The sequence below is a fragment of the Pelophylax lessonae genome (genome assembly GCF_965119305.1).
Source record: "Pelophylax lessonae genome assembly, chromosome: 3".
In the NCBI taxonomy this organism is placed as follows: domain Eukaryota; kingdom Metazoa; phylum Chordata; class Amphibia; order Anura; family Ranidae; genus Pelophylax; species Pelophylax lessonae.
In genome coordinates, this window is record NC_138770.1 from 52,920,226 (window position 1) to 52,936,422 (window position 16,197).

Genomic DNA, 16,197 nt, shown 5'->3' on the forward strand with positions numbered 1-16,197 from the left:
CTCTATCACGTATCCCTGTGCTCAAAATTTTTCTTTTTTTTTTTTTTTTTTTTTTTTGAGACCAAGCTTTCTTTTGTTTTTTTTCTGGGGTTTCTTCTTTTTAATTTTTTTGAAAAAAAAAAAAATTATTTTCCTTATTTTCTGTTAAAATAAAAATGCCAAATTAGTGCGTAGATACCACAAGACAACCCTTTTTTTTTTTCCCCACAATTTTTTTTGAAATTGGAGGGGGTTAAACTTGGAGCTTGAGAATGGGCCATTAATGTAGCCGGAGCTTGAGAATGGGCCATTAATGTACCCGGAGCTTGAGAATGGGCCATTAATGTAGCCGGAGCTTGAGAATGGGCCATTAATGTAGCCGGAGCTTGAGAATGTGCCATTAATGTAACCGGAGCTTGAGAATGGGCCATTAATGTACCCGGAGCTTGAGAGTGGGCCATTAATGTAGCGGAGCTTGAGAATGGGCCAATAATGTAGCCGGAGCTTGAGAATGGGCCATTAATGTAGCCGGAGCTTGAGAATGGGCCATTAATGTAGCCGGAGCTTGAGAATGGGCCATTAATGTAGCCGGAGCTTGAGAATGGGCCATTAATGTAACCGGAGCTTGAGAATGGGCCATTAATGTAGCCGGAGCTTGAGAATGGGCCATTAATGTAGCCGGAGCTTGAGAATGGGCCATTAATGTTCCCGGAGCTTGAGAGTGGGCCATTAATGTACCCGGAGCTTGAGAGTGGGCCATTAATGTACCCGGAGCTTGAGAGTGGGCCATTAATGTACCATAGCTTGAGAATGGGCCATTAATGTAGCCGGAGCTTGAGAATGGGGCATTAATGTAGCCGGAGCTTGAGAATGGGGCATTAATGTAACCGGAGCTTGAGAATGGGGCATTAATGTACCCGGAGCTTGAGAATGGGCCATTAATGTACCCGGAGCTTGAGAATGGGCCATTAATGTACCCGGAGCTTGAGAATGGGGCATTCATTTTTCTATAGCTTGAGAATGGGGCATTAATTTACCTATAGCCTGAGAATGGGCCATTAATGTACCCGGAGCTTGAGAATGGGGCATTAAATACATTAATGTACAGGTCATAACCCCTTGCTGACCGTATAATTTACATATACGGCAGCAAGGCATTTCTCCTGCTCCAGATCGTATGACTAGATACGTGATCTGGAACTTCTGGGTGGGGGCGCACACTGCAGGTGACCCGGCTGTGCTCTGATTATACACAGCAAGTGCCGGCCATTTGAATGACTGCTGGCACCCACCAATCATCGGGAAGACGCACAGGACAGGGCTCTGCCTATGTAAACAAGGCAGAGCTCTGTCCTGTCAATGGGGAAGTAAGGGATTTTCTTTCCCCGCAAGCCAGGGAATAAAATCCATTCCTTCCCTTCGTAAAAGCACCTCACCAAAACACTGGCTAGGCACACCTTTTAACCCTTTGATCACCCCTGATGTTTAACCCCTTCCCAGTCAGTTCAGTGACAGTGTATACTTTTAGCACTGATTACTGTATTCGTGTCACTGGTTCCCACTAAGTGTCAAAAGTATCAGTTCGTGTCCGATTGTCTGCCGCAATGTCGCAGTCCTGCTATAAGTCGCTGATCGCCGCCGTTACTGGTAAAGAAATAAATAAAATTCCAGTATATACCATCATTTGTAGATATTGAGATTTTTCCATACAGGGTAATCATAGTGCAGGTAGCTACAAAGAGAAGGAAACCAGAGCGCTGGGTTTTCACTGCTTTTAATAGTTTGTAGATGCTCTAACTTTTGCGCAAACCAACCAATATACGCTTATTGGAATTTTTTTTTTTTTTTTACAGAAAAGTTGTATTAATACAAAAAGTACAATACAAAGTGTATTATGCAAAAACAGGTGAGGTACATATAAACAAAACACCAAAATGCATCACAGTCAGAGTGTCTTTAGTAAACTGAACCGAGTAAGCAACATGAGCAGGGTAGTCAAGATCGTATCGGAGGCACACATGAAGTGTGTTGGTTCCCAGGATACTTCCAAGCAGTGCCAGGACAAGATCATCCAATGCCCAGGGCAAAGATACCAAAGTACGCCCCCCCCCCCCTTAATTGACTGCAAGCTTATGAGGAGGAGGGGAGAGGGAGCACAGCCTACACCTCCATCCGGCTCTCTCCTTACCACTTCCAGTGCTGGGCTGAGAGAAATAGGGATGCCACTGTCACTACGCCTGTCAGTCTTATAGTAGAAGGACCATCCCTACAATACACACTGCGCCTAGGGCAGCCGTCCCTTCTGCCCACCCCTTGCCCCGGCCCTGCTTCCAAGCAATCCACAAGAAGAGTCTTGAGGATAATGCTGAATTTAACACCGCTGGCCTTTAGTAAGATTCAGCAGTGACGGATAATGCTGAAATGCTACCGCGATCACTTCTTCATCACTTCGACTTCTGGTAACCTAATGTCACCCCCTCCAGACCAGTGTAAGGGGACATCTACAGGCAGAGATTACAAAATGCTAGTTTACATTGGCGTTGATTACTGACACACAATAACACACCTTCTGCTTTAACATGCATTTTTATGCTAACATGCTTTTGTGATTCTTTTTTTGAAGCGTTGGGGAAGCTTGGTCATGGTCCTGTGTGTGTTGGTTTTCTATTTGTTCTAAAGGAGAAGTGATTACATACGGGTGTGATGAGGAGGAAGTCAGAAGGTTTGAGGTGTTTTTGAGGTTTGAGGTGTTTCTTGATTCTTTTATTTTGGTGGTTTTGGTGGCTCAGTAGTCCCCCACTCAGTAGATCTCCCGCTCAAGGGTTCCCCAGCTCAACAGATCCCCCCCCCGCTCAATGGTCCCCCCCGTATTAGCAGATCTCCCCCCCCCCCGCTTAATTGTTCCCCGGCTCAGCAGATCCCCCCGCACAATGGTTCCTCGACTCAGCAGATCCCCCCGCTCAATGGTTCCCTGGCTCAGCAGATCCCCCAGCTCAGCAGATCCCCCCCACTCAATGGTTTCCCAGCTCAGCAATATTCCAGATTTTTGCATGCTACTGAATCTCACAGGCGAGCTGTACAGCATCCTGGGTTCCAGTTTACAACGTATGAGAGTCACTCACTCACTCACCTAGAGCACCATCACTAATCCTCAGCTCAGTAGTTTAGTAGTACCCCCCTGCTCAGTAGTACATTTCTCACTGCCCCTACTCAGTAGGTCATCCCCTCCCTCCTGCTTAGTAGTAAATTCCTCATACCCCTACCCTCTACTTAGTAGCGTATTAGCGCATTCCTCCCACCCCTCCTCTCCCCTCTCAGTAGTACGTTCCCACCCCTCCTCCCCCCGCTCAGTAGTATGTTCCCACCCCTCCTCCCCCCGTTCAGTAGTACGTTCCAACCCCTCCTCCCCCCGTTCAGTAGAAAATTTCCACCGCTCCTCCCCCCGCTCAGTAGTACATTCCCACCCCTCTTCCCCCCGCTCAGTATTACATTCCCACCCCTCATTCTCCGCTCAGTAGTACATTCCCATACCCACCAACCCACCCCTCCATTCAGTAGTACCCCATGCTCAATATGTCATTCCATTACTCCCCGCCCCCTGTTTATTAGTAATCCCCCCTGCCTACAATACAGGTCCCTCTCAAAAAATTAGCATATTGTGATAAAGTTCATTATTTTCTGTAATGTACTGATAAACATTAGACTTTCATATATTTTAGATTCATTACACACAACTGAAGTAGTGCAAGCCTTTTATTGTTTTAATATTGATGATTTTGGCATACAGCTCATGAAAAACCAAAATTCCTATCTCAAAAAATTAGCATATCATGAAAAGGTTCTCTAAACGAGCTATTAACCTAATCATCTGAATCAACTAATTAACTCTAAACACCTGCAAAAGATTCCTGAGGCTTTTAATAACTCCCAGCCTGGTTCATTACTCAAAACCGCAATCATGGGTAAGACTGCCGACCTGACTGCTGTCCAGAAGGCCATCATTGACACCCTCAAGCAAGAGGGTAAGACACAGAAAGAAATTTCTGAACGAATAGGCTGTTCCCAGAGTGCTGTATCAAGGCACCTCAGTGGGAAGTCTGTGGGAATTAAAAAGTGTGGCAGAAAACGCTGCACAACGAGAAGAGGTGACCGGACCCTGAGGAAGACTGGGGAGAGGGAAATGCCTGAAGTCCAGTGTCAAGTACCCACAGTCAGTGATGGTCTGGGGTGCCATGTCAGCTGCTGGTGTTGGTCCACTGTGTTTTATCAAGGGCAGGGTCAATGCAGCTAGCTATCAGGAGATTTTGGAGCACTTCATGCTTCCATCTGCTGAAAAGCTTTATGGAGATGAAGATTTCATTTTTCAGCACGACCTGGCACCTGCTCACAGTGCCAAAACCACTGGTAAATGGTTTACTGACCATGGTATTACTGTGCTCAATTGGCCTGCCAACTCTCCTGACCTGAACCCCATAGAGAATCTGTGGGATGTTGTGAAGAGAAAGTTGAGAGACGCAAGACCCAACACTCTGGATGAGCTCAAGGCCGCTATCGAAGCATCCTGGGCCTCCATAACACCTCAGCAGTGCCACAGGCTGATCGCCTCCATGCCACGCCGCATTGAAGCAGTCATTTCTGCAAAAGGATTCCCGACCAAGTATTGAGTGCATAACTGAACATAATTATTTGAAGGTTGACTTTTTTTGTATTAAAAACACTTTTTTTTTATTGGTCGGATGAAATATGCAAATTTTTTGAGATAGGAATTTTGGTTTTTCATGAGCTGTATGCCGAAATCATCAATATTAAAACAATAAAAGGCTTGCACTACTTCAGTTGTGTGTAATGAATCTAAAATATATGAAAGTCTAATGTTTATCAGTACATTACAGAAAATAATGAACTTTATCACAATATGCTAATTTTTTGAGAGGGACCTGTATCTAATCTCCCCCCCCCCCCTCCACTCTGCTGATCTCCCACTCTGCTGATTCCCCGCCACTCAGTTTCCTGCTTGGTCCTTGCTCTGGTCCTCGCTGACCTTCACTCCCACACTGTAAATCATGTGTGATATCTGCTGGCCCCGCTCACCTTCCTGCTGCTTCATACTGAACACCACAGCCAGGATGTGAACACAAAGCTCAGGTATTGCTGAATAAGTGTCTCTTAGCTGCGGATGCGGTTAGGGAGCTCTATCATAGGCCTTGCTTACTCTTGGGGGCCGAGGGGTGGTAAAACCCCTCAGTTGAGCCTCTTTTTTATTGCCCCTCATACTGCTGAGGCAACAGCTGGGGGTGTACACGTGGCAGCTACAATGCTTTGTGGCCGTGGCAGGAATTCTTCCCCCGTTGTGCATTCAGCTGAACAGGGCTGTGCTGCAACCGTGCACAATGTGTGTGGTTGCAGCACAGTTGTCCAATAATTAGTGGGTTGAAGTTGCAAAGCTGCCTCACCCGCCTGTCTCTTGTTAGAATAGCAATCCAAAAACATATTGGGCTTCAGACAGCAAAGCGAGTCTAAATAAACCCCAGACTTCTATGAGGGGGGGCTTTGAGATGAAAGTGACGTGGGGTATCATTTTTGAACCAAAGCAAACTTAACAGTGTACACAGGGCTGTAAGGTTACCATAGGGAGGTATGATGACGTCTTACTGATGACGAAACGCGTAAGACACACAGACACGACACAAGCATGCCACGCCGCAGCCATCTTTGTACACCTTCGATGTTTGAATTGATCTACTTGCACGCGAATGTATTGGAGTTTTTTCGTAAGTCAATTATTTGGAACTACTACACCATATTTCAGAGGTTTGCCTGTCCATCTGCCAGGATCTGCCTGCCTGTCATTGAGAAGGGGGAGCCTGTATCAGCTCGACTATTCGTTCTTGATACGGCTGAACATGATCCATGAGCTATACATTCACTTGACCACTCTAAAATTTTGAGGGTCAATTGCTTCTGGTAAGCAGGCCTTTCATTTAGTCACAGTGGTGAAGCGTGCTTTTCAGCAATCACGGCGCCTGGTCTGGGGATCATCCCTATTTTTCTCCTTAAGAACTTAATTAGACTGTTTAGTGTGTGTTTTTACTTGGCGCTGCACCCCTTTTCCTTTATACCATAGGGAGGTGCTTTGATCGACGTCTAGAGCGCTTTAAAAAAAAGCATTTTAAATGTCTAATTTTAAAGCAAGTGGAAAGGAGACCTCAGTCTGTATTGAGAAGTGTAGACAGGGCACAGAGACTTGTTTTCTGCCTACTCATCTCTTTTTAGAGAATGGGATATTTTGGTAGAAAAATATTTTTCTGGCCAGGTACTTTTTGTTTTGGAAGTACCTAAATTTGTTGCTCAATATACGAAAAGGGACCTTTTATTTCCTGGAACCGCATTTTGCATATTCTGATGCATAGCATTAGGGCTCCCTCTGGTGGAAAAGTTGTGTATGTAGGGCCCAATAATTTCCAAAGCTTGGACAGTTAACTTTTAATTTTTACGACAGGTACTTATACACTGTCAATTTATGCAGCGCTTTACATATATATTGTACAGCCGTGGCTAAAAGTTTTGAGACTGACACAAATATTAATTTTTACAAAGTCTGCAGCTTCAGTGTTTTTAGATCTTTTTGTCAGATGGTACTATGGTATACTGAAGTATAATTACAAGCATTCCATCAGTGTCAAAGGCTTTTATGACTATTGCATTACGTTTATTCAAAGAGTCAATATTTGCAGTGTTGACCCTTCTTTTTCAAGAGCTCCGCAATTCGGCCTGGCATGCTGTCAATCCACTTCAAATCCACAAGGAAAAAAAAAAAACCCTACAAGTTTTGACAAACTCCAAGCATTGATTATGCAAGAATGGGCTGCCATCCCCTTAAGGCCACATCCTGGCGGATGGCAGCCCATTCTTGCATAGTCAATGCTTGGAGTTTGTCAGAATTTGTAGGGGTTTTTTTTTTTTGTTCCTCCACCTCTTGAGGATTCACTGTAAGTTCTCAATGAGATTATGGTCTGGGGAGTTTCCTGGCCATGGACCCAAAATTTTGATTCTTTGTTCTCCAAGCCACTTAGTTATGACTTTTGCCTTATGGCAAGGTGCTCCATCATACTGGAAAAGGAATTGTTCCTCACCAAACTCTTCTTGGATGGTTGGGAGAAGTTGCTCTCGGAGGATGTTTTTGTACCATTCTTTATTCATGGAGGTGTTCTTAAGCAAAATTGCAAATGAGCCCACTGCCTTGGCTGAGAAGCAACCCCACACATGAATGGTCTCAGGATGCTTTACTGTTGGCATGACACAGGACTGATGGTAGCGTTCATCTTTTCTTCTTCGGACAAGGTTTTTTCCGGATGCCCCAAACAAAGGGAAAAGGTATTCATCAGAGAAAATGACCACAAGTTCTCAATGGGATTAAGATCTGGGGAGTTTCCTGGCCATGGACCCAACCTTATAATGTTTTGTTCCACAAGCCACTTAGCTATTACTTTTGCCCTATGGTAAGGTGCTCCATCATGGTGGAAAAGGCATTGTTCTTCACCAAACTGTTCTTCGATCATTTGGGGGAAGTTGCTCTTGCAGGATGTTTTTCTACCATTCTTTATTCATGGCTGTGTTCTTAGGCAAAATTGTCCCTTGGCTGAAAAGCATCCCCACACATGAATGGTCCCAGGACTGATGGCATGACACAGGACTGATGGTAGTACTCATCTTTTCTTCTTCAGACAAGGTTTTTTTCCGGATGCCCCAAACAAAGGGAAAGGGGATTCATCAGAGAAAATAACCACAAGTTCTTAATGGGATTAAGGTCTGGGGAGTTTCCTGGCCATGGACCCAACCTTTTGATGTTTTGTTCCACAAGCCACTTACCGTATTTATCGGCGTATAACACGGACCTCAATATTCGGAGAGAAATTTCAGGAAAAAATGTAAAATAAACAGCTTTGAACTCGGAACATTTTTTTTTAATCAAATGACATCTCACCAGTGTCCAGCAATGCAGCCTCGTCGGCAGTATCCAGCAATGCAGCTTCATCGGCAGTGTCCAGCAATGCAGCTTCATCAGCAGTGTCCAGCAATGCAGCTTCATCAGCAGTATCCAGCAATGCAGCCTCGTCGGCAGTGTCCAGCAATGCAGCCTCGTCGGCAGTGTCCAGCAGTGCAGCCTCGTCGGCAGTGTCCAGCAGTGCAGCCTCGTCGGCAGTGTCCAGCAGTGCAGCCTCGTCGGCAGTGTCCAGCAGTGCAGCCTCGTCGGCAGTGTCCAGCAGTGCAGCCTCGTCGGCAGTGTCCAGCAGTGCAGCCTCGTCGGCAGTGTCCAGCAGTGCAGCCTCGCCGGCAGTGTCCAGCAATGCAGCCTCGTCGGCAGTGTCCAGCAATGCAGCCTCGTCGGCAGTGTCCAGCAGTGCAGCCTCGTCGGCAGTGTCCAGCAGTGCAGCCTCGTCGGCAGTGTCCACTAATGCAGCCTCGCCAGCGCAGTGTCCACTAATGCAGCCTCGCCAGCGCAGTGTCCACTAATGCAGCCTCACCAGCGCAGTGTCCACTAATGCAGCCCCGCCAGCGCAGTGTCCACTAATGCAGCCTCGCCAGCGCAGTGTCCACTAATGCAGCCTCGCCAGCGCAGTGTCCACTAATGCAGCCTCGCCAGCGCAGTGTCCACTAATGCAGCCTCGCCAGCGCAGTTTCCACTAATGCAGCCTCGCCAGCGCAGTGTCCACTAATGCAGCCTCGCCAGCGCAGTGTCCACTAATGCAGCCTCGCCAGCGCAGTGTCCACTAATGCAGCCTCGCCAGCGCAGTGTCCACTAATGCAGCCCCGCCAGCGCAGTGTCCACTAATGCAGCCTCGCCAGCGCAGTGTCCACTAATGCAGCCTCGCCAGCGCAGTGTCCACTAATGCAGCCTCGCCAGCGCAGTCTTCACTAATGCAGCCTCGCCAGCGCAGTGTCCACTAATGCAGCCTCGCCAGCGCAGTCTTCACTAATGCAGCCTCGCCAGCGCAGTCTCCACTAATGCAGCCTCACAAGCGCCATTGATACTATCAGTTTTTAAAAAGGTCGGGAAGCAGCGCTGAGAGCAGAAGGGGGCGGGCTGGGCCATGGAGAAGGGAGAACGAGCGCTTGTTATCATCTTGTCCTTCCTTCTCCTCGGCGCGGCCCGCCCCCTTCTGCTCTCGGCGCTGCTTCCTGGCCTTTTTTTTTTTAAATATCGGTGTATAACACGTACTATCGCTTTTTCCTCCATTTTTAGGAGTGTTATAGTGTTATACACCGATAAATACGGTAGTTATCACTTTTGCCTTATGGCGAGGAGCCCATTCTTGCATAGTCAATGCTTGGAGTTTGTCAGAATTTGTAGGGGGTTTTTTTTTTGTTCACCCACCTCTTGAGGATCCACTATAAGTTCTCAATGAGATTATGGTCTGGGAAGTTTCCTGGCCATGGACCCAAAATTTTGATTTTGTTCTCCAAGCCACTTAGTTATCACTTTTGCCTTATTGCAAGGTTCTCCATGCCAGAAAAGGCATTGTTCCTCACCAAACTGTTCTTCTATGATTGGGAGAAGTTGCTCTTGGAGGATGTTTTTGTACCATTCTTTATTCATGGAGGTGTTCTTAGGCAAAATTGTCCCTTGGCTGAAAAGCAACCCAACACATGAATGGTCTCAGGATGCTTTACTGTTGGCATGACACAGGACTGATGGCAGCGCTCACCTTTTCTTCTCCTGACAAGGTTTTTTCCAAATGCCCCAAACAATCGGAAAGGGGATTCATCAGAGAAAATGACTTTACCCCAGTCCTCAGCAGTCCAATCCCTGTACCTTCTGCAGAATATCAGTCTGTCCCTGATGTTTATCCTGGAGAGAAGTGGCTGCTTTGCTGCCCATCTTGACACCAGACCATCCTTCAAATGTCTTCTCCTCACTGTGTATGCAGATGCCCTCACACCTGCCTGCTGCCACTCCTGAGCAAGCTCTGCACTGGTGGTGCCCCGATCCCGCAGCTGAATCAACTGTAGGAGACGGTCCTGGCACTTGATGGACTTTCTTGTGTGCCCTGAAGCCGCCTTCACCAATGCAGTGGAAATGTTTTTTATGGGATTAAGTTGATTTTCATGGCAAAGAGGGACTTGCAATTAATTGCTATTCATCTGATCACTCGTCATAACATTCTGGAGTATATGCAAATTATCATAAAAACTGAGGCAGAAGACTTTGTGAAAATTAGTATCTGTGTCATTCTCAAAACTTTTTGCCAGGGCTGTAAATTAACATCAATCCCTAACTTGCTTGCTTGCACATACCAGCATGTCTTTGGAATATTTTTATTTTTTCTATTTTATTTTACTTTATTTTTAAATTGGACCCCCATCCTTCCCCTCAGTCTTGCACAGTTCTACGGGCTCCTCTGTTATACCAAAAATGGCTTACTCTAAATTCACTGCACACTGCGAGCTTCTCACAATGTGCATTAGAAGCTGCAGAAAGTCAGAGGCCACCTCATTTCCTGGCTGGATTACTGTTTTTTTTTTTTTTTTTCCCAATCATGACAGCTCAACATCACATGCGTTACTATGTAAATACAGCCTGCCTAGGAAAACCCACTCCTCCGGACTGTCATCCACCCATCAATGCATTGTTATATTGCAATTGCAAAAAGAGAGGGTTTTCCCCTAAGGGGTTGGGACAAGAAAATCCAAAAAGTAAAAAATAGCTAATTTTATTTATTATATTATATTATATAAATAACATTTACTATTTTTTACTTTTTGGATTTTTTTCTGTGCCTGCAAAGTCCCAACCCCTTAGGGGAAACCCTCTCTTTTTGCAATTGCATTCGGGATGCGGCGCAATTTGGGGCCTTGTTGAGGACTAACCCCTTTGTTATATTTGCATAACAGGATTTTTTTTTTTTTTTTATTTAATACGCATACAGACAGAAACACTGCAGCAGCTGTAGATGGTATGGCACATCTGCCAATTCTTACTATTTTGTTAGGCAGTATTTAATAATTTGGTAACATGTTCTCCTTGTTGAGCAGCAGAAAAAACTTTTTTTTAAAACTTTTTTTAACTTTTTTTAAAACTTTTTTTTTTTTTTTTTTTATTGCATGGGGAAGAGTTAAAATTTCCATCCGGTTGATTTTTTGCTATATGTGTAATTGTTTTGAGAAGTTTCACATTCATTTCCTGCTGTACACAAGATGTGATGGGAAATGAGCCACTTCCCCTCTTCCCTCTGTACCCCTCTATGGAGAAGAGCAGTTTTTACATTTTTGCTGGAGGCCTGTATATTCACCAATAACGTTATCAATACACAATATAACAAAGTCATACCTGTATCTACTCTAAAGCCCCGTACACACGTACCGATCGTCGGCATACAAATGTTCCTCTTTTCTCCCCGGGATGTCGGTGTCTGTTGAAAAGTGCAAAGACAGCACAAGGACAGCACAAGAATTTTGTCTGCAGACTTCAGCTGACTGCAGAAGTGATGTCATGTAATGGTTAACTTTCCCTGTGTTTTTAATTTTCTGAGCATGCCCAGTCTTGCAAATCTGCGGTCTGTCGGCCGAATTCTGTACTGACAGGCGAACAATCGTCTGTTCTGGTGTCCGCAGACAAAAATTTTCATGTTTGCAAGAAAGACTTTTGTCCGCGGATTGTGCGCAGACATCTGTCGGAGGCACCATACTAACACGCGTACAATCGGCAGATCTTTCGTCCGCCGACGTTTGTATGCCGACGATCGGTACGTGTGTACGGGCCTTAAGACAAATGAGGCTTTCTTTTGTTAATATTTTCTGCAAAAATACTTTTTTTTTTGCAATCCCATACTAAAAAACAAAACACACAACTTAAAAGATGCACTTTCCACTTTAAAGTTTAGTGTTACTGTAGATAAAATTTTAATTTTTATTATGTAATTTATCCTGTTTAAAATGACACTACACTTATCTATCTCATACAGAGCAAGGCAAGGTTCATTTCAAATTAAAAAAGTTATTTATATTTTATTTTTTTCCCTAGTTTTGCATTTTTTTTTTCTTGTATGTTGTTTTTTTTTTTTTTTTTATCGTGACCGTAAACAAAATTAAAAAACTAAAAAAAGTTTAATCTTAGTGGTTAAAGATATTTTTTTTGTTTCAGAAAATATTAAGGGGAGAAAGAGATGAGTTGATAAGGGCTAATTAGGGTAAGCTGAGGGTTAGATAGGAACACATTTTATACCCTTGTTCTTTTTAACCACTTGACTTCCAGAAGATTTACCCCCCTTCCTGACCAGGCCATTTTTTGCTATATGGCACTGTGGTACTTTAACTGACAATTACACGGTCATACGACACTGTACCCAAATGCATTTTTTGTTTTTTTTTTCCCCCTAAATAAACCTTTCTTATAGTGCTATTTTATCACCTCTACAGTTTTTGCTTTTTGCACTATAAACTAAAAATAACTGACAATTAAAAAAAAAAAAATATATATATATATATATATATATATATATATATAATATATGTATATGTGTATGTGTATGTGTGTGTGTGTATATATATATATATATATATATGTGTGTGTGTGTGTGTGTGTGTGTGTGTGTATATATATATATATATATATATATATATATATATATATATATATATATATATATATATATATATATATATATATATATATGTGTGTAATGAAGTGGTGCACTATATCTAGATAACTGTGCAATAATTTGCAACCAATAAATTATACACCTTCAAAATCAAACAAAGGATATGGTGCAATGTGTACAATATACAATATTGTATAAAGAAAAAAGTCCCAAGACACCAGCGTGTCGATATTGGACAATCTTCAGTGATGTGATAAGTGACAGATGGTGTTGAAAACAAATGGTGACTTGAATTCCCTCCACCTGTTGGAATTCCTCCTTACCGGACGGAATAAAGTAAGTGCTCTCCTTAGCAAAATTAAACGATCCCAGTGCTCTAAAATCAAACAATGGTGATCCCCACCGTGCGTTCAAAGTGGCCCGCTGGGCTTCTTACCAGATGGATAGAGATAACGTGCGTTGTTATACTCCTCTCAAACGAGTGTGTCTCTATATCCAGTTGGTATTGACGGCCTCTGATGGATATGGATACCAGATACTACTACGCAGCTCTCAGGCGAATCAGACCTTGTATGCAGATGGCACTGACAGCCGCTTGTTCAAAGCGTTAGGAAAGATCGTTGCATTCCAGTATAACTCAGTTCCCTGTAGATTGCTCAGCTTGTCAGTATTGCACTTTGCTGGGGGGTGAAGGCAGTTTCTCCATATATATATATATATATAATGTGTGTGTGTGTATATATATATATATATATATATATATATATAATGTGTATATATATATATAATGCAATCAATAAGGGTGAACAGCAGTCAGCTGTCAGTTAGTGCATAGCAATCAGGCCGTCCCATAGGCCATATATAAAGAAAAAAGTCAAAAGGGATTGCTGCACATAAAATCTTTATTGGATAAATCCAATCAAATCAGGTAAAACCGACATAGTACAAAAGTCTGTAAGAAAATGTCCATAATTACGGTTTTCGGGCTTGTCCGATATCGTCCTCCTTCAGATGAAGCAATCTATTCTTCAGACGATCAAAGGGTTAACTGTGTGGATAGCTAGGGTTTTACTGTTGTTTGGAAGATGTTTTTACTACAGGAAGGCATGGATGCTGTGTCCATGCTATGCAGGGACACAGGATCCATGCCTTCCTTACTGACAGAATGGTCTTGCTTACATAGGCAGATCGCCATACTGCCTGTGTACAGATCGATCAGCGCTCGTGGGACCCCGCTGATCAGCTACCGCTGTTTAGAATTACAGCAGGAGCGAGCCTCCGGCGACACGAAGTCGTGCCCAATACCAGTAAAATGCAGGATAATATAAATACGTGATTCTGAGCAGCCGCTTTGAAGCACTTGGTGTGGATTTTATAGAGCCAGCGAATGGCCTTTTTTAGATAAAAGTGATCTGGGAGGCTCTAGAGCCACCCAGTCTCTTTTTGGGGCTCTAAAGGTGTGACACCAACCACCCCAGCAGGCAGCGCCCATGGTGAATCCTGATGCTCTCCTTTTCTTCTAGGGAACCCGAGACTGCGGTAAGTGGTTCCTACAGTGAGAGCAGGAGGTGATCTGGGAACATCTGCGCCCCAATGTCCTTTGTGATTAATGAACCCCCAAGTGACATTTATTATATCACTTCCGGGTTCACAGCTGTCCTTCCTTAACTACTGCTTCCGAGAATGCAACTCATCCAGCACAATCTGTACATGATTAGCTGTAGTGGAGGGCAGGGGACATATTGGAAGTCTAATAGAATCCTGATGTTACCATAAAGAGAACTTGTCACCTTCCCAATGCTATCACATAGGGGGCTTGGTAGCATTAAGGTTTTTTTTTATCAAGTAGTTTATATTGTTTCATATTTTGTCCAGATTTATGTACCTTTTTTTTTTTTTTTTTTTTTTTTTTTTTTTACTCTACAGTCAATGAAAGCGCCTGAACTGAAGGATCGGTTACAGGAGTCGGAGAAGCTCATCCAAGAAATGACTGTGACGTGGGAGGAGAAACTGCGCAAGACGGAAGAAATCGCTCAGGTTCTAGCCCAGATTGTTATATTCAGTTGTGGCATTGATTATTTGTTTCTTTTGGGTAACGATTGTCCAGCTGAAGGCTAGATCTAAGTGACAATTCAACTCTGTCAGTTTGTGTTTGATTGAACTGCCTGGACACTGTATCCTAATAATAATTTGGTTGCCTATGGTCAGTGGCCGCCGGTGCGTTGGGGGCGCAGGGTTGCTGCCCCCCCCCCTATCCATGCGTCCGGCCCCCTAATCTACATGCGGGGCACCAGACGCATGAAGTTCAATGGGGGTTTTTTTTTTTTTTTTCTGAGTCACCTGATTAGAGCCAGAGGCTCTAATAGGCTTCAGAAAAGGGTGGACCTCCAAGACCCGCTTCCTGATTGGCCGAAAGGCAAAACCATGCCATTGGCCGAGGAGGAGGCGGGAGGACTTGAGGAGACGCCGGGGGACTGAGGAGAAGCTGCCGCTGCAGGTAAGTGCACTGGTCTTGGGGGGCACGGCGCGCTACGCTGGTCTCTCTGCATTGAAAGGGGGCACGCTGGTCACTCTGCATTGAAAGGGGGCACGCTGGTCACTCTGCATTGAAAGGGGGCACACTGGTCATTCTGCATTGAAAGGGGGCACGCTGGTCATTCTGCATTGAAAGGGGGCACGCTGGTCATTCTGCATTGAAAGGGGGCACACTGGTCATTCTGCATTGAAAGGGGGCACGCTGGTCATTCTGCATTGAATGGGGGCACGATGATCTCTTTGCATTGAAAGGGGGGCACGCTGCATTGAAGGGGGCACACTATACCTTGATTACTGAAGGCCCCTTTCACACTTTTGTGACCTCAAAGTCACGCAATTTTTACAGCGTTTTTTGCCGCAAAGCAATGCCTATTACATTTTTCTGTTTGCGCCCCCCCAAAAATTTTGAGCACCAGCCACCACTGCCTACGGTAGTCAGCAAAAATATCACATTTTGCGGTCTTTAGGTGATCCATAATTTGCTCCCAGTACTCATTACCATTTCAATACCGGACGCTTTCGCCCCTTTTCTGCTTCAGGTTTCAGCGCTGTCACACAATAGTGCACCCCTGCCGAGTTCTGTACATACAGCGGGTAAAATAAGTATTGGACATGTCACCATTTTTGTAGGGAAATATATTTGTAAAGGTGCTATTGACATAAAATCTTCACCGCATGTCAGTAACAACCCATGCAATCCATACATACAAAGAAACAAAAACAAGTTCAGAAATAGTTGTGTAATAAAATGGAATGACACAAGGAAAAAGTATTGAACACGCTAACTGAAATGTATTTAATACTTGGTACAAAATCCTTTGTTGGTAATGACAGCTTCAAGACACCTCCTGTATGGATCAACTAGTTGATTGCATCGCTCAGGTGTGATTTTTGGCCCAATCTTCCACACAAGATCTTCAAATCTTGAAGGTTCTGTGGGCCTCTTCTATGATCTCTGATCTTTAGTTCTTTCCATAGATTTTCTGTTGGATTCAAGCCAAGTGATTGGCAGGGCCATTCTAGCAGCTTTATTTCTTTCTTTGAAACCATTTGAGTGTTTCCTTGGCTTTGTGTTTGGGATCAT

The 16,197-nt window shown here is 44.2% G+C and overlaps 1 protein-coding gene across 3 annotated transcripts in view; it reads left to right on the forward strand.

Moving 5' to 3' along the window:
* Positions 1-16,197, forward strand: part of KIF13B (kinesin family member 13B) — a 518,118-nt gene that overhangs the window by 214,795 nt on the left and 287,126 nt on the right. For all 3 annotated transcript variants that reach the window (XM_082248971.1, XM_082248973.1, XM_082248972.1), the window contains exon 12: positions 14,505-14,615. In XM_082248971.1, coding sequence (XP_082105097.1) covers positions 14,505-14,615 — 111 coding nt within the window. The remainder of the gene's footprint in view (positions 1-14,504; positions 14,616-16,197) is intronic.